Raw genomic sequence first — 19,542 nt, forward strand, 5'->3', positions numbered from 1 at the left:
TCTGTTCATCTCCATTACTCTTACAATAAATTTTGTTTCACTGCGTCTTTTAATAAAAAATATTTTGAAAGTGATTTCTTCTCTGGAATTAAAAAGGCAAAAACCATGCTGGGACAAGGCGACCACCTGCTCGCACTTTAAAAACCACTGGTTTATATAAAACTCAGCGAGCGAGAGGAAAAGCGGCCTCCGGTATATTGCCTTTATACTTCATCAAAACATCCATCTCAGTCACCTTTCTTCCTCAGTCTGACTCTTTCATTGTCAACATGCAAATGAGGGATTTCCTCCCAATTCTACAGAAGTCTGTCGTACACATTGTGCAGGGTACTTTGCCGTGAGCGCTCGCCGTCAGCCAGTCAACTCCTTGTCACCATTACAGTAAAGCAACAACCACGAGAAAATCGCCAAAATAAATGTGAAATGACTTATTACTGTTTTCCAAATCACAGTATGTTTAGTTTAAGAGTTAGTGTGTAAATATGTCGAGATTAATAACCCATATAAGTAACCGTCGAACACTATAGTATAATACTTGTAATATAAAGTAACATATATTATTACAAGTTGTATAACTATAATTATGAATACATACAAATCGTACTTCTTATAAGGATAAATATTGTATAGTCTTGACATTCTTCATCCACTATCACACCACTGGTATGTGTGTTTTAAAGGTTTTAAACAGTTTGTGTAGCTGTCAGTGTACATTCAACAATGAACTTGTGCAACAAAAAAAAAAAAAAAGAGAGAGAGAGAGACGAGAAATCAACTATCATGTAATCGGTCCAAACGTGTGTGTATTCGCAAACATCAAGAAGTTTGTGTCCTGTGAAGCCCCGTGATCAAACCCCATTAAAAATATGGGTAAATAGCCTCGAAATGCAAGCGGTGCATTCAATCTTTAACCGATTTCATTTTTACAGCCAGCGTTCTGTCTGCTGGCACGTCTCAGGAGAACGTTCACATTGAATAATAGTTGTGGGCGAGGGGCCACCTGCAGGAAAACAACACTTCTCTGAGAGACCTCCAGACCAAAAGATTCTTTAGTCATTTCTCTTATTTCACTTCCCTTCAACAAACTGGAAAATCAGAAGGCAATTCACATATATTCCTTGCAGAAGTGCTCTTCGCATTGAGCGAAACCACGCTCAGGCTTCAGTCTTCTCTTTGTCCTCCTTCTTTTTCTTGCTCTTTTTCAAGAACGAAGGTGTGCGGAACTTCTTCTTCTTTTTCTTGGGGGACGTGCTTTGGCTCTCTGGGGTCTGAGCCTCCCCTGACTTCTCCTTCGTCGTTATGGAGATTTCCACCGTTTCCGACGTGCTCACGCTCAGCTTGGATACCTCCACGCTGAGATCCTCCTCCTCCGTCTCTGCCAAGTGGTCCTTCCCGTTGGGTATTGTGTCTGTCAGCAGATAAAAGCATGTCAGTGATGGCGGGGGGTGTGGGGGGGGGCGCTGCCACACAGACAAAGCTGCAATGAGTTAAACTATGCATCTAATCTGAGGCCTTTCTTCTCCTTTTTAGGAAACTGAAATACCTTTTTACAACGCGGAATTACCTTGCTTATCTGGCGTCATCATGGGAGACAGGGAGAGGGAGATAGTGGAGCCGTCAAATGTCGTCATCTCATCTGCATCAGTGGCATCTTCTTCGTCTTTAACAAGATTAAAGTCGGAGAGGTCGGTCATTCATCAGAGTTGGTTTGAATGGGCTTTATTAGAAGAACAAACTGTGACGGTGTTCGGTCTCTGTTAACACGGCTGAGGTTAATTCGGAGTGGGAAGTTAATATCCAAATTAAATTCAATTGGGATCCATCCAACAAAGCTTTTTCACTGCAGACACTTTGACCTTTCTCTCTTTTCAGAAGCGCAACAGGATCGATTCCAAAAACCCAGAAATAAGTTCAGGTTTTTGTCTTTTAGTCTTTAAGGTTGTTCAACGTGGATTTTTTGTTGGATTTCTGCAAAAAGGTGTGTCGTTAGATAGTTTCTGGCAACATAATAATTATAAGAGTTTAAGAGTTTCAATTTCATGTAAAGAGGGCAATGCATTTTATTTTTATATGTTAAAAAAACCTCAATATTATCAGAAAAACACCATGTACTGTATATATTTTATATCATAAATAAAAATATCAATATGTGGCACTATATTCATGGGACCACTGCCATTTCATATGAAGAACTGTTTGCAGAAATTTGAGAAATTATTATTTATTTTTAAGCTTGTAAAGCAGGAATGTAAAAACAACAAGCATGTTACACTGAATGCAGCCGTGTTAAAATTTACAAACTTGCTTGAGAAGAATTTTTTTTTTTTTTAGCAACTCAAAAAACAATTTGCATATTTGACTTTGAGTTTGAGAACAACTTGGAACACACTTCTCAGGTGGTGGCCGATTCAGAAAACAGTTGATTCTATATTTGTTTTAAACTTGGTAAGTTCCAGGATCCAAACATAACATTTCTGAGCTCCTGATAAGAACACAGCATTGACTTCAAAATTCAAAATGACATTTAATTATGACAGCCAAGAGCCAAGTTGGGGGGAAAAGTGCACTAAACATAGATCTGTAACTCTCCTATTAATTAAAAAATGTTTGTCCCTCAGCGCCACACCACAATCAACACATTTAGGCATCTGGTGGAGCTAACTTTAGCCGCATCAGAACCAAAACAAAACATGCATCTTAACTGTTTTCTAAACTGAATAATTAATTCACTTAATTGTCAATCGACACCCTGACGTACCGGCCTACTATACTTTGGAATAGTTTTACAGAATTACATCAATATTTGTGAAATTTTCGAACACGCCTGTGTGTTTAATTCAGGCTCAGCATATATTTTTATTTTAGTCCACAACATAAATCAACATAAAGTTTTGAAGTCTTTGCATGTTTTACAAGAGGTGGTTGTTAATATTGCCTCACTTGCAAACACATTTACCTTAACATTCTCATGTTTTCTCACTTCTGAAAACTATTTCATGGTATACTTTTCAACCATCTTCTCTGGTTTTTATCCTTAAATTACCTTTTTTTTTTTTTTCTTTCTAATTTTACTTTGAGCGAATGTATCTCGGTGTGAAAACAAGACAACTACAATTGTGTACAAACACGATCTTGCAGAATGAAAACTGCAAGTTTTCCCCAAACTTTTGATCATCAGTGAGGTTATTTTTCCGCAAACAACGGAAAGATCCCTTTGGCTTTTTCGTCAGAAAAGAACAAGGTGATGTTAACTTCTGGGCTGAGGCACAAAAATACATCACTCCCTGCGGCATTCGAGGGAACTGAGCCATCAAGTTGTTTTTTTTTCCAACTGAAAAGAGTCAAAATGTCGCCCATGAAGGAGCTCTCTACTGCGGCTGAGATATTTCACAGGCGACCTTCCTGTGACACTGGAGAAAAGGTCAGGAGATCACTGCAGTCGCTCTGCGTGAATCCCAAATGTCTGTACTTTGTTGCACTTTGTCAAATAGTTATGACATTTTTTTTTTTTTTTTTTTTTTGCCGGAAACTTCTTGTTTCTGTTCGTTCCACTCCAGGCAGGAAAACCAGGACCTCCGGCTAGACTCATTAACTACGAAGACTTCAAGCTAATGACGCAGCCTTCGTCTCTCTTCAAGAAGTCCTCGACATAGTTTTGACTAATGTATGAAGGACAGAGATGAATACCTTCTTGACCTTGCTGCTTCTTTTCCACCATGTTCTTGTATTCCTCCAGATCCTTCTCCGAGAGTTCATTAAAAGGGTTCGGAGGAAGGGAGCGGGTCTGCTCCTCATCCTCAATGATGAAAGCCTGACAGAAGGAAGAGCATAAAACATTACGACGGTAACACGGTGTTACTTGCTCTAAGAAAGTAAAAAAAAAAAAAAAGAAAGAAAGAAGAGATGACTGGTTGCATATTGATGGGTTGTATCTTTTAGACAACCGTACAGCAAAAATCACATTTCTTCCAAACTGTTGGTGCTTTCCACAACTACTGTTTGTTTTCCCATAACAGTAATTACAAAGAACAAAACAACGGCAGCATTTCCTTCAGCACACACTTGACTAATGAGTAGATGTCTGTAGTGAAAGTTACTGGGAACTCCGCGTGTCTTTATAGTTCTGTTTTTGTTGGGGTAACGTCTGGGATTTATTAGTATTGCACATTGTTGAAGGCCTGGGCACAATGTTTGTGCAGTTTCTCCCCTCGGTAAAGTTTGACATTGAAAAATAAATACAAGAAACAGCCCCGCTGATTTGAGTTTGCCTTTTGTCTTTGCTGGAGGATACTTCTCCGGTTAACTTGTTTCCAAGCCGGGATAAAAAAGACACCGAAATGGGGATGTCGCTTATTTCCCAGTTTGGTTTGCAGTTTTCCTGGACGGGGCCAGAGTTGAAAAGAGAGACGAGTTCACGCTCGGGTTGCGATCAGACCCGATTTAATGGACTAAAAACGAAATGCATCTTGGACAGCTGCTGTCACACTTATTCGGTGGAAACATCCAAAACAACTAAACTGAATGCAACACAACTCTCTGCTTACAGCTCTTTGGGCCATGCTTCGTTCAGACTTTGACCGAACGTTAATCAGACGGAGTGAAAAGTGCGTTTATAAGTTGAGAAATACTTTTTAAGTGGACTCTCTCTGCTTGTTCTTTTTGCCGTGGCCGGTGGATGAACTTTGTAATACGCAGCAAACAATGGTAGCAGAGTGCAGACACACATGAGGTAAATATTACAAGTTATATGTCATTATTGCATTATGGTCTTGGCCTGAATGATGCGTTACTAGTCAGATTAATGCAAAGTTAGCCAAAGAACAAACAATTGAGAAGAAGGCTTTTTTTTTTTCCCCCTCTTGCCGCTTGTATACTTACAGGTCCCGGTTTGGTGTCCACAACAATGCCTGCTAGTAGCTGAGACTTTGGTCCTGCAGTCATCAGGTCACCTCTGTGTTGTTCTTTTATCTGGAAGAAATGGATTCAACAAAATCAAAAAAGGCAAGAACTTGCCTCAAATATCACAGACGATTGAATAATAATAAACGAGAAGTAAATAAATATTAAGTTAATCAATGTGCTTTCACACTCAAATTAACCGAGACTGTCGCACACCAGAATTTATAACCTTCATCCAAATACTTTTTTTTACATGAGCAGTGAGTAAAATACTTTGGTCTGGGATCATTTGAATTCAGACTTCATGTGTGGTTTTAGGATGAAAACGGTTCTTCATAAATCAAGTGTTAATATGAGCTGTGTCACACAAAGTGACGGACACCAACAGCAAATGATAGTCCACTTTGAGTTGTGACTGAACTACACTTTCCATCATGCCCATTTTCTTGCTGGCCAAGTGATTCATCATGTATCCTCTGAACAAAAACTATCAACCGTTAGGCCGGCTTTTTATTTAAGAACATTAGTGTTATTTTCCAACTGACCCGATTCCTCTTGTCCAGCACCTCAGTGGGATTAGTGTTGAGCGGTACAAACTGGTTTGGATCCTCAATCTTTATTGGGGTGCCGGCATTGTTGCCCGGTTCTGAGGACTTCATCCACTGAAAGAAAATAATCACAAATTGAACATTTAAAAAAAAAAAACGAAACACAAAAGTGTATTTATCAGCCTTGCCACAAGAGGGCAAACTTAGATCAGTTTGCTTGAGAAGAAAAAAAGCAGAGCGGATCAGCTCCTTCACTGTCCTCTCACAGTTTACACACCATGGTTTTGGTCCGGGGGCTGACGTCCCCACTGGGCGACTGCTCGGGAACGTTGACCCTCAAGTAGCTGTTGGGTGAGTTGAGCCACCGGGTCCTTTCCCTCTGTTGCTTCTGCGCCATGAACTTAAACGGGCTGCGCAGACCCAGCTCGCAGTCGTCTAGTGGCACCGCGGACACCGTGGCTGGGATTTCCACGTCGTTCTTTGAGCGGGGTTTTTCACGGACAATGGGGTACCTGTAAGAGTAACCCGTCCTGTATCCCTGCCAGATCAAACACAGAGGAAACATTATTCCAGCTGGACAAACTCAACTGTGTTTTGCAGCCCCTATCCCCCCCTTTTTTTTCAGTCTTCACACAATGAATTAAATAACAACAAAAATAAATAAATACAACTAAACAACTGTAAAAGAAATTCAAACGATTCACAGGCCACCCAGATTCCACTCACACAATGCTTTAAATATTTAAACCTCGCAGTATATCCAAAGAGCATTCTTGTAGATGTGCCCAGTTACAGAGGGAAAAGATAAAAACTAGAGTTTGAAGGAGTGTGCAGTGTTGTTAACAATACATCAAAGACCCAGAGAGACGACCAGAAAACTACTGCTTGCAATATGTGCAAAGGGTAGTCTGAAGCTAAAATAAAGTAAGAAAAGAAAAAAAATCAAAAGTGATGTTTTCACATAGCAATATGACAAGTTAGCCACAGAGGAAAATCCTTGCGTTGGGCTTTGATCGCCACAGTGGGAACAAGCTGACACTCTTTTTCACTTTTCACTGGAATTTAAAGCAGTTTTCAGATGTGGCGAAAAACAAATATATATGAATCGAGAACGTATATACGTTCACACACGACCAGGGGACATGAACTACCTTATGTTCACTTACATGATGGCTGGTTGCATTTCTGGACGCAGACAACGAGGTGTTATAATCTTACTGTCTCCATTCACATACATGATCTGTTTCTAGAGCAGTCTATTTCACTTGCCCAATGCACATGGTTATTCTTACATATTGGACTGGTGGAGGCAAAAATACTCACTTTATAAGTACTGAAGTAGAAGTTCAGATAGAGAGACTTTGCTAAAATTACTGATTTAACGTCTTTACTAAAACTAACAAAGTACTGGTTCTGAGATGTATTGAAAAAAGTGTCTTTTTATTTTTACTTTATTATTACACACGACCTGCCCTTCTTTATGGTGTTTCCAGCATTGTTTGAGGAGATGGAAGTGTCATATGCAAATAGCTATTGTTTTTGACTGGATGTTGGTCGGTGTGTAACATTAACCAGGTTAATCATAAATTAACATGACTGCACTTCCTTCCTTCCATCCTTCCATCCTTCCATCCTTCCATCCTTCCATCCATCCATCCATCATGAAGAGTGAAGGCAGGTAACACATGGCACAGGTTTCCACTCCATCACACCCCTGGGCAATTTGTATTGATCAATTAACTTCAAATGCATTCTTTTGGACTGTAGGAGGGAAATCTTTTGTATCCAAACAGAACCCAAGCATGCACAGGGAGAACATGCAAACCTCACCCTGAATCAAACCAGGCAATACACCCTTATATCACAGCTTTCAGAACTAAAATAAAAATACAAACGAGGTAGTAACTTGACTGTACTTCATAAAAAACACTATATACTTAATTTAATACCATCATTTAAAAGGTCTAGAATTTTTTTTTTAAATAGGAACAGGAAGTTGTGGCATTCAACAGTCAATTGATCAATTCACCTTCTGCAGCTTCAGTATCAGTGACTGTCACCATCAACCGCACTGATCGTTTCACCGTGACCCAGAATCCTTGTCATGGAGGTTAAAATGAGGAACTAGCCAGCTTTGAGAATGTGAGGAGTGGAAAGTACAGATATCTGTGTTTAAATGCAGACAATTAAAGTAAAAAGTTGTTGCAATACTCAAAAATATAGACACCTGAAAAACATGCTTTTATACAACAACAAAGGCACTTGCCGAGTGAGTTCCAGATACATTTTGTACTAACGAGTAAACTATGATCGTCTCAATACATTTTGAAAAATTTTATTTTCATTTGTGGAAGGGTAACGATGTGTTGGATGAATCTGACCTGCTAACGTCTTTTGCTGTTTCTCGCAGCCAAACGTAACGGGAGGGTGAAACAGTAACTTTACCTTTTTGTACCTTGTGTTGCTTTTAAATGTATACAGGCTCTTCTTCTAAACCGTCTCTCCTGTATTATTAGTGATGACCTTTAGTGCAGCCAGAACCTCTTGTTGTCTCCATTTTGGGATCGTTTCCGACATCACCGCAACTTAGTGCAATTCCACCTTCGGTCGGGGAAGGTCAGATGTCCAGTTGCAGCGACCGTCCTGACATTTGCACCCCGTGGCACGCTCAACAGTCTTGGAGCAAATGCCAAGTCGTATTTCCCCCAAATTGAGCGCAGTGGCGTGCCCGCACTAAGTGACTCTGCGGTCGGTGTGGATGTAGCTGCCCACAGCGTGTCGCGCCATCTGGAAGCCATGATTGAGAGGGTGGGAGCGCTGTGATCGCAGAGAGCTGACGCAGCTGCAGCCACACTTGTTAGCGATGAGCACACCGAAACAGACAGCCTGACATCTCCCGTATCCACAGCACATGTCACGGCCCGGTCGTTATCGATGTGGTTAGAAGAGCAGGGTGCTCAGGGACCGTACAGACACCCACGAGGGAGCAACCAGAGCGGCGGCGGCCAGCCGGTTAGAAACTTCCAACTTTGACAGCGACCATAAAACATCATGTTTGAATCACACAAATCATTCTCCGATTAGATGGACTAAAAAAGCACATCTCGTCTCATTGTGTTCTCTAATCAGACACTTCCCGGGGAAGTGCCAAGGACAGGAAGCCCAGAGGATGATGGGTAAAAGACAAAGGTCGGGGGGTTCACTCACCAGGTTGTCCAGCATCCTCATCAGGGACTCGAACTCGGCTTCGCCCACTTTCCACTTGACCTCGCTGTCTATCACCACCCCGGCAGAGGCCACTCCCTGGGTCAGGGGTTTCAGCTTCCCCCTGTCCAGGAGCACGAGGCTGTCGGTGCCGCCGGAGCACCTCATGGCGTTCACCTAAACAAAAATAAATCCGAGGAAAATTTATCATTCTGTGCAAAGCTGCAGCTTCCCTCCTGAATTCAGTGAAATTCAAAAGCCTGACTTGTGCCAAGAGCACTGTGAATACAATCTCTTCAAAGACAGAGCAGGATTTGAATCACATAGTTTATTATTATAATGACACACAGATCGGCCATAACATTATGACTCAGCCCTATTATTGAGGTGCCTCCTCTGCTACTAAAATAGCCCTGATCCATTGAAGCGGCACTGTGGGACGACTTATTACTGAAAAAGATGAGGAATGCGAACATGATCCAACATTTTACTTACCTTGGTGCTACTCTGCTAACTAGTGTCTGCTGCATTTTAATTGGTTGTTGGTAGCCATGTTAAGAGGATGATCGACATAATGTAATTCTATCATTATCCTACATATTATCCTATTTTCCTCCATAGTACAAAGCGACAGGAGTATTCTAAACACACTGCACCTGACTGAACAGTGAGTTCAAACACCTATTAGTTCGTACATTGATGTATGCACAATACCAGATGTACATACGTCTCAGGCTCTGGTTAAGGATTTTGATTCATTGGTAAATGGACGAGGAAAAAAAAAATAAAAACCCTTGGAAACGGACATCATCGTGCCAAGGCCACACTCAATCGAGCAAATGGCTTCAACCTGAGTGTTATAATTACACTTTATTACAACACACAGGGAGGGAAAAAAGCAAGAAATACAAGCAGCTGTACCTGGATTTCACAGGCTTGCTGTGCATGGTAGACATAGTGAAATGCTTCTTCTACAGTTTCCCCCAAAGCCAGCAGCCCATGATTCCTCAGGATCATCACCTGAAAAACACAGAAAGCACTTGAGCTGCCAGATGGCTCCCTATAACCACCACTACACACTAAACACAGCCCATTTAGGTAATGCTAATTAACATATCCAGGCACGCTAATGTGCATTAATTACATCCATGCACAGATTAATTAGCAATGTTCTCCCATCACTGTTCCATGTCTGAACATGTGGAACATCTTGAAGCGAAAACACAACATAAAACAAATTGTGGTGCATCAGTTAATGTGCCGTTCTGGTAACTGCAGGCTGTGAAACCAGAACCAATGAACACACATGTCATGTGACAAACTGAAGTCAAATGAGAAGACTGGTAAAGATTTGGTAAAGCCCTATAGTTTCATTATTATAATGTCCTATGATTTATTGGAAAACAGAGAGTATCAGATATCAACACGATAGAAGGGCTGTAAGAAACGAAGGATAAACATTTTCCAAGCATTATTATGTTGCTGTTTGAATCACGCGAGGAAATCGTGCATTATGATTATATAATATTTCATCAGTTTGTGGCTTAAAGTCTAGAAAACGGCAGCAGCTTCTGAATTTTCTAACACTGTCAGAAGATTTTATCAGAGTTTATGCTTTAGATATGAGAGTTATTCATTTTTAGCACATATACACAGTATATGTGCCATCACTTTCCATTGCTCTCTTTCCTGCATGCATACTTAATTGTTTGAGTCGAAGCGTTAAAAGCTAACTGTTAGTAAATTAAAATAAGGAGCGTGCTGTGTCCCGTGTGGACGCCGCTAATGGAGAGCCTGGGTTTGACAGTACCTTGGCAGTCGGGCCCAGAGCTTTCTGAAACTCCACCTTCTCCTCTTTATTATCCAGGCTGCCATGGAAACCAAAGCTGCTCACGTCTCCGAGAAGCAAAGCCTCCTGGGAAATGGGCAGGACTCCATACTTCATGGAGGACACCTGTTAGCGCCGGATAAAAGCAAACGCACACTTGTCTCACACCGACGTCTAAATGGAGGCACATTTTCTGCTATTGGGCACAAATAAAACTTAACACTGTGATGTTCATCATGTGCTGTGCATTTTACAGCTGGACTTCAAAGACTACGGCAGACGTGCATTACGACGTGTCTGCATTTAAAACAACAGGGCGTGCAGGAGGACTGCTTTTAATCGTGCCTCTTCCTCCGGTGCAAAATAAGCGTTTTACATGCCGCAACTTTCGAGCTCTTATTAAAATAGGGCTCATTTGATATTCTGCTGGCATTTGCTTACCGAAGCTGTAGCTGGGGTGTGTATGTGGATGATGCATCTCACGTCAGGGCGCATTGAGTAGATGGCCGAATGAACGGCGAATCCGAACTGGTCAATACCAAGATCAGTAGAGCCGGAATCCACCACTTCACCGATGATGTTCACTTTTACCTGCATGACAAGCAAACACAGGCGGCGAAGCTGTTGAGATCGACTCTGAACTCCTCAGGGTGAGTACGACCGATCTTTTAAAACTCCATTTAAGGTTGCATGCGTAGAGGCGCAAAAGAGGATTTGTTGTCACTTCAGGAAAAAGAAAATGAAAGACGATTACAAGCGACGTGACTAAACCAATAAACTATACCCCGTGGAGTTGGCCTTTAGACTAAATTATGTTTACGTTGTATTTACTGCACCTACACGGTGTGTTTTGGAAGCCTAACAAACATGTCATAAAGCCTGCTGTGATAACGGTTTCGGATCACGCCACGTTCACATTCGCAGATGAGCCAACAGGCTCGTTCACTAACTTCTACAGGTGTGTGTCGCAACAGCCATCAGTTTAATGCAGAATCATTTCAGCCTGCCATGCACCTGAGTCCGTCTCTGAAGTAGGGCTAGTATTACCTTTTTAGTTAGGGTTAGGCTTCAGTGTCGCAAATGCAGTAGTTATAAGCCTTTAATGCATATTCATGGTATTTTTAAAGTCTATAGACTGCAAAAAAAAAACCTTGACGATATTTACATTTATAAGAATATAGAATTTATTCTTTATATATTTATAAGAAAAATGTCATTTTGTTCTCTAAAAAAACTTTTTTTCACCATTAATACGATATAAACACTACACATTAGCATTGTGTGTGCTGGCGACTACGGCAGGCATATGCACTTATATGCAGCTGGATTTGCAGTTACGTCACTGTTGTAACTGTCAGTGCCAACAAATTATGTCATATTCCATTTCTCTGCATTATCTTTCGGTGTCTTCATTAGTAGTGGCATGCTCTATTTGGCAAAATTTTACTCGTGTGTTACGCTTAAGATGAAGTGAGATCACGCCACAATCTCAACCGTCAACCTGTCAATCAATCTGCTCTCCGCCAATCACCGAAATGTTACATATTGTAAGTTATGATTGAATGTTGAAGGAAGAAAATACATATACTGTACGTCTATAGACAAAAAAAAGCTAACCCAAGCCAATGAGGACATCAACAGTTTTCACTTCTTGGTTAAATTTTCATTTGCAACTCACTCCAGAGACAAAACAACAACAACAGAGGTTACACTAATAGATTGAGCAGTAGTTACACACACAGAGCACTCTGAAACCGCACAGACAGTATTTCCATCAGGTGTCACTGACAACCTTACGTGGCGATTACGTCACAAATAGCAGGACTTATAAAATGTCTTGCTGAATCCGCAGAGCGTTTCACGCTCGTGTTCCTTACGAAGATGTATAAGTGCAGCAATAGAATTTACGAGATCATTTCAAATACATGAGGTCGGTTTGCTTACCAGATTCCCTGCCGTCACCTCAGCGAATGAGAGACCCCGTGGACAGATCAGAACGTGGTCCTGCTCTTTACTGACGCGCACCTTGAGACGAAAAGGAACACAATAGTCATGCTTAATGGAGCAAGGCAACAGTGAAATGCACAGTTCTGCAAAGTTACTCTTGATGGGGTCAGAAAGTCAAGAGAATTCAGGGAATGGAGACTCATTTCTCCAAATCAAGGGGAAATCCTAGAGGAAGGCATCTTTTTCACTGTCAAAAAAAATAAATAAATATCAACAAATGGTGTGCATGTTGATGTAAGTCTTTTGAGGCTTCGCCTTTGGGGAGAATCCGATCCCCAGATCCTGACATCACAGGTGTTCCTAAGATATTTTGTTGTGGATTCTCGCCGATGGGAATCTGTTCATAGTCGCAAAACCTTACATTTCTCAAACATAAATAATGTAAACTTCATAAAAACATGGAGGTATAGCCAGAGAGCGTGCAGCCCGTGAGTAGGAACAAAAACCTGCCACTGCATACATAATCAGGTGTGCACTGGGGCGTGAGTGTGAAGTTGTACTCACGGTAATGTAGGAGCTTGTAAAGCGAGCCCAGCTGAAGAGGTCAACCAGCCTGTAGAGGCTGGCCAGCCTGCAGCGACTCTGCTTCTCCCCTTTGGCGAAAGAGGGAGACTCGATGCCGAACAAGTCGTTGACTGGAGACACCATCCCGAAGCCTGCCGCAGGACATAACATCATCACTAGGCCGCCGGGCACCCTTCAACTTTTACCAGGCTGTCTACATGGGTTGTTTGCTCAGTCTGTCCGCAGAGTCAAATATCTTGGATTGTCCACAGCTGAAGATAGAAAAAGGCCTTTCTCAGAATTCCCATCGTGAAACTAAAGAGTACCCTGGGACTTTAATACCATATATGGGGATTTAATGACACATGACCGGATCTTTAATGGCCACTTAAGCTTTTTTTTTTAAAGAGCAGGACTGAATTACCGTAGACTTTAGGACCTGTTTTTACTGTACCGTCTTCCAAACACTTTTGATTGTTATTATTTCAGTGAAAGACGTCCAGGGTGTGCCGTGACCCTCTTAAAACACGAGACAGTCGAGCCAGGCTAATGTGATTAGCGCTGCACACTGCTATGATTCATTACTAAGAGCAGTCATGAGGGCTTGTTGACAGAAAAGAATGACAACAGGGGAAAAAAACTTGCTGTCAACAACTTCCTGCTGTTTTCTGCTGTTTCAGGGTTTTTGAGTGTCACAAGAGTCTGAGAATTCAACCTCTGACAATGAAGATATTCAGCCTGCATAACGCACACGGACAGGGGTGGCACACTGAATGACAATCAGGCCCGGAGGAAGATGGATGGGTACATTCACAGTACACACACACACTTACTGATGGGCGAAGTCAGGGGGCCGGCCCCTCCCAATGTGCTGGCCATGACCAGGTCAGCAATCTGCCTCAGTGCCAGGAGGCCTGTGGGGGTGTTGCCCTTAGTCATCTGGTCCTGAATGAGTCCTTCCAACTCGTCTTTAAACACCTGCAAATAAACACAAAGCTTTCTTTAAGAGAGAGAGAGAGGAGGAGAGGAGAAAAACACGACCATAGAGCTTCTTTAACTTAGCAACGCGTACGCACACTGAGTCGAACACCTCCTGAGGATGTTCTGGGCAGCACAGTTTGCTTTCTTTATTAGAACTACACACAAATCATGAAAGAGTGCTTAAGAAGCCCTTTGTGTGTCCGTGAAAAGGCGCTTCATTAGAAGCAGGGGGCGATGGCATTAAACCCGACCATCAATTTCTGAGAGTCAACTGTGAATCAGGACTATTTCCCTGTGAGCTGCAGCTGAGCGCTGGCATTCTGCTCCATCCGACCACAGTTCCCATGGTGATGAGCCGAGTTTCACTTGTTGGGTCTGTTATGCAATCGCAGATCAGTGTGGGCTCGTCTTATTTCTATGCACTTTGCCGGCATGTGTTTGTTGCACCTCCTGGTGCCTTTTCTAACCAGATTGCACTGGGCTTTTTATAATCCATTCGATTTATATTACACTGATTTAATGTCCGTTATTACATCTATTGTTTCTGTTATCTCATCTATTGCTCTGATGTCAAAGCAAACATCATCATCTGAGACTAATATTTTCAGCAAACCCTTAGACAGTTTTTGTGTTTAGCTGCATTAGTTTTAATAATGTGTATATATGCAGACTAAGGCAGGCTGTAGATCTGAAGCTTTACTGGCAGTTCTACGACCGCGTTTGGTCCAGCTATCTGCACAAAAATACCTGCTATGTCGGCAAATGTTGTGCAAGAAGAGAGAAAACCAGTAAATATTCACATCTGAGAAGCCTGAAGTATAAAATTCGTCTTTCCTGTTTTCAAACACTTTCTGTATAAACTGTCAAGTTGAACCTCACACTGATTTATGACTATGTTTTTTATCTGTAAAGTAAGAAAAACCAACATCGAAAATTACACACATACAGAAGGGTTTTGGAGGTTTATCTCCGACCGTAACATTTCACTGTATGTGCAGCTGCGGTTTATCTCCTCAGTAATGTTGATAAGTAAAAACGGTGGCAATAGTTTTCAGAGCCGAACACATATCTAAGTAAAGCACAGCATATGAAGCGGCCTTCGTACGAGCAAGAAAAAACCCCCCAAAAAACATTTGTGTTTGAGTCAGTGTTGGGTGTATGCAGTTCGTCTCTGTGGTCTTCAAAGCAACGTTTATTACTCATACGTCGTGAAAGCTTGTGTGTAGGAGGCACTTATACGGAGCCGCAGGCTACATACTGGACTCTGTAGGATCTGGGTCACCCTCTTCTTCTGCTCCATCATGTTGAAGTCCTGTCTCAGGTCGGGCGACATGTTCCTGCTCCGGAGGTACTCGGGGTCGCTCTCGTCCACGCGGTCGAAGTAGCGCTCTTTGGAGTCGTTGCTGGACAGGGACAGGGTCAGGGACCCCGCCGTTTGCCTCACGTCCACCAAGCTCATGTCCTCGCCGCCAGGCCACCCACTCGTCCTCTGGGGGAGAGAGCGAGAGCGAGAGCGAGAGAGAGAGAGAGAGAGAGAGAGAGAGAGAGAGAGAGAGAGAGAGAGAGAGAGAGAGAGAGAGAGAGAGAGAGAGAGAGAGAAGACAACAAGACATTGCAGTTTCACATTCGAGCTGTCAAGGCAACCGATATTGTTTTAGCTGAAGAGATACTGCATGGGTGCAGTGGTGACTCATGTAATTACAGTGATGGGAGACAAAAGAGGGGTGAGCATTGTCATGTGATTGATGCAGATTTGCCAGTATAGAGCTGTCGATATGCAAAAAATGAGTTAGTCACAGCTACACAAGATTTTATTTTTCTGACAATAGAATCGAACCCTTTAAGTGACGATATTCCCTACTTTTGCATCTCTATAAGTTTGTTCTAAACTAACAAAGGTAAATCACATGGTATATTAGAATATAGGAATAATAATAATAGGTTATTAGATTACATCAGATATCATTAATCCCACATGGGGAAATTTGGTCATCACAGCAGCTCCATATTGCGCAAATAAAGATAGTTAAGATAGTGGCACACAAGATAATAGACTATGTATATATAAGTAGGTAAATATATGTATATATACATATGGAAGACCCAGATGGTAGCAAGATAAACAATTAATTATTGATATAGGTAGTCTTTTTTTTTTGTTGTAGCTTTACAAAACATATATTCCTAGTTTAGTACACTTGATTGATGAATTTAAAATGAAAATAATGTTTTTTTAGACATGCATTGCACACCTAAAGCTGCTGCCAGTGATGCATCTTTAAACATACACCCAATAAGTCAACTAAGTCATATTTAGAGTGTCTTCTGTAAATAACACATTGTATTTTAGAACAGTGGCATAATATGAAGGGAATATAGAACGGGGACCCAGGCCCTTTTAGAGAAACTAGAAATGGTGAAGTGTGTGTTTTTAATACATTTTATACCACTTTGCATGAGACTTGATTGAATAGATGACGTGTGATCATGTATCTTGATGCTTAAAGTATATAAATATTCTTCTTTCGAGTTACGATTTAAAATTGACACTTATAATAATAATAATAATAAGTGTTATATGAAAGTTGAACAAAGCAGCGATACATCTTGAACTCCCACAAACTTCAGACAAAACGTTTGATGCTGAATTAAGTGCGTTCAGACTCCAAAGTTCACTGTAATTTCCTTTTGCCTTCACAGATGGAGGGCAACTGATGGGGTGTGAGCTGAAAGCAAGCAACACTTCCCTGCCTCCTGTTGTGCAGCATGAAAGTTGCAAAGCAGGGTCGACAGTAAACAAAGGTGGGCCTCCTGTAAATAATGTGAAATTTCAGTTTTCCACCATTGGAGCTGCGGGGTTTACCTGGATGTGTGTGAAAGGGGGGGGGCGCAGAGATGCGTTACAAGGCCTGTAAATGAAACGCTCCACCAAACTGAAAAACACACTCCTCGCTGCCTGTTATCCGACAACTCGAAACACCGATTGCAGCTTTAAAGTATGTGCACTAATCAAAACAACCTGATCCTGGATGGGGATGTGTTTTACGAGGTCGGCGCGTAAAAACGAGGGAATGGACGCGCGCACACGAGCACACGAGTGTTACTGTAAGTTGGAAATTACCTGAAAGAAAGTACTCCTAACTTGCTCCGGGCGGCGGGATCTCGATTGACTTCCACGGAGATGGAACAAACACGCAGATGCTATTTCCGATTCGGATGCATTGTGTCGCGGAGAAAGAAAAGAAATGAATACAAACGCGCAACTTGGTGCGGCTACAGTATCCAGACGGAGCGGAGCGGACTGCCCGCTGCGGGTAGTAGGGAGTTGAAGAGAGAGAAGAGAGGCTGCATGCATGGAGGAGGAGGAGGGTGTGGGTGTGTTTGTGTGGGAAAAAGGAAAAGTAACCATGTGACTTCACTTATCCACCCACTGGGCCTTCTGCGCTCAGCGGGACAAAAGAATCCCACCGAAGACCACCAGAGCTGGAGTTTCCCTTCAGTTTCTGCTGCTCCATTACTCATATATCTTTGAAGGAACTCGGTATATATCTCCATCCTAGAGTTATATTGGGTTATTTGAGATAAAAAAAAATAATAATAAAAAAAGTTTGTGGTTTTCTTTCCCTCTCTCCGTGTCTGAATGCGTGATTCATTAACTCCTGCCAACTCATTTCATAAATAACCCAGACTCCTGTGTTCCCACTGTAGCTCTGCAGAGGTTTCCATCAAAGCTATAAGGCCCAGTCACACTAGAACAGACAGCTTCAAAAGCTAGAACAAGTGATTCCCTTAAAAAAAAAAAAAAAGTTTTCCGTAATCATGTTTGCGCACAGGAAGCGATGGATCATAGATGTTTGCCTCAAAGAGGAAAGAACTACTATTTCTGCTTATTTGATTTACCTCACAATTATTCCCACATTAATAGGCAAAGTTTTCCATGTGCCAAACACACACACACACACACACACACATCTAATTCAGATTTGCAATGAATTATTTATCCCCTGCTTTCTCACTTTTTTTTTTCTTTTTTTTTTATCATCACAGATTCAACTTCTATAACTGATTCATCCAGCCATGGCACAAACTGGGCAGGTCGCCAAACCGTCACAGGGCAAACAAGACAGGCCCGCGCACACGCGCATGAGGAGTCAGTGATCTCGCCTCAGATTCATGTTTTTGGACTGTGGGAGGAAAACACTACCTGGAGGAAACCCACACACGTAGGGGCTACCAGTGGACATCCCACTTTTCAACGTTGACTGGAAATAAAATCCATATACTTTAATAGTTTTCCAAGCATCTGCAATTTGTCTGATGTTTCATTGTTTTGTTAACTTTTCACACCCAGCATTTCAACGTCAATGAATGAACTTTCTATCATTAAGTTTATTATGACATTACATACTTAAGGGGCTGCAGCTTTCAGCCTCATCTTTCGGTGTGTTATGTTCACACCAGACATAAACGTGAAAAGACGACTCTCGCTTCACAGTTGAGTTTGCATACTTTGTCACTGTCTTGTGAATCCTGGATTCATTGGTGAGCGTGAGAAGCGTGCTGTGGGTTTAAACACGGAAATGTTAAATGAGCCTTTATACACGTCTTTCTATACATCCCTCCATCGTTAGATCTGTTTCACTTGTAGTTTTATACGAGAGCTTATTAAATGATTGTAATCTGTCTTTAGCTCAAGATTTAGTTCTAAAATGTTTGACTTAATGGAAAAATACGAGTTTTGAAACCCACATATTCCTCTCAAACAAAAGAAGAAGAAGAAGGAATGCTTCATAGATTTTTAAAACCCTTGTTGTGGATGAGAGATAGATGGACTGATGGGTAAAGAGACTGAAAGTGAACATCAGTAGAGTGGAGTCAGAGACACATTCAATGCTATTGATGTAATTTTGAGAATTTTTGAGTTTATCCTTTTAAAAATTTAATTCAAGTGGAAAAAAAAACAGACCAAAATGTCTAGTCTTTCATCAGTACTTCTGTTTACCGTTTCTGACCTTTCAAAGGTGAATTGACCATCATTGAACGTCTCCTGAAGACTGAGCTGCCTTCGTATTAACCTAATAACGGTGTTTTCATAATATCACCGGCTAATGCCTCCTCATGCTCGGCTCTCAGAATAACAACTTGCACACTGAGTTTGTTCAAGTAAATTAAATTGTCTCACTTCTCTTAAACAGGAAGGCTCAAGACTAAAGGGAACGTCAAGTTGTGTGGATTTATTATGAAAAAAAGAAAAAGAAAAATCCCTCCTCTTCCTCCCACCCCTCCACTATTTTCTGCCTTACCGGTCAGCCTCTCCAGAGAGCTTTGGAGCAATATTCAAATGCACTCCATATGAAATGAGTGCAGCAAGAGAGAATCTCTCCGCACATTGCTATTGCCCCCCCCCCCCCCCCCCCAAAAAAAAGAGAGAATATAGATTTGGGGAGAAAGAGTGAAAAAGGACAGGATCACTAACTGACATAACAATTCCAGGAAACAGAGCGGAGTCTGGGAGGTGGAGCAGATATGTAGACATATGGGCTGATGTAATGAAAAGCAGAACTTTCTCAC

The 19,542-nt window shown here is 41.7% G+C and overlaps 1 protein-coding gene across 1 annotated transcript; it reads right to left on the reverse strand.

Moving 5' to 3' along the window:
- Nucleotides 1–1,020: 1,020 nt before the first annotated feature.
- LOC308120438 (gamma-adducin-like) lies at nucleotides 1,021–17,306 on the reverse strand. Its single transcript, XM_080481050.1, has 15 exons — nucleotides 17,093–17,306; nucleotides 15,230–15,460; nucleotides 13,824–13,968; nucleotides 12,991–13,142; nucleotides 12,424–12,504; nucleotides 10,921–11,070; nucleotides 10,462–10,605; nucleotides 9,573–9,671; nucleotides 8,655–8,828; nucleotides 5,725–5,985; nucleotides 5,445–5,561; nucleotides 4,879–4,968; nucleotides 3,688–3,811; nucleotides 1,565–1,660; nucleotides 1,021–1,408 (listed from the first exon to the last, which is right to left on the reverse strand). The coding sequence occupies exons 2-15, from the start codon at nucleotides 15,428–15,430 to the stop codon at nucleotides 1,155–1,157; spliced, it is 2,088 nt and encodes a 695-aa protein (XP_080337176.1). The 5' UTR covers nucleotides 15,431–15,460; nucleotides 17,093–17,306; the 3' UTR covers nucleotides 1,021–1,154.
- Nucleotides 17,307–19,542: the final 2,236 nt, after the last annotated feature.

Source organism: Lipophrys pholis (assembly GCF_963383615.2).
Source record: "Lipophrys pholis genome assembly, chromosome: 15".
NCBI lineage: Eukaryota > Metazoa > Chordata > Actinopteri > Blenniiformes > Blenniidae > Lipophrys > Lipophrys pholis.

Coding starts and splice junctions, on each gene's coding strand:
- LOC308120438 (XM_080481050.1), bottom strand. CDS start 15,430: ATGAGCTTGGTGGACGTGAGGCAAACGGCGGGGTCCCTGACCCTGTCC. Junction 13,969..15,229: donor CCCAGATCCTACAGAGTCCA/GTATGTAGCCTG, acceptor GTTTATTTGCAG/GTGTTTAAAGACGAGTTGGA. Junction 13,143..13,823: donor CCCCCTGACTTCGCCCATCA/GTAAGTGTGTGT, acceptor GTCCTGCGGCAG/GCTTCGGGATGGTGTCTCCA.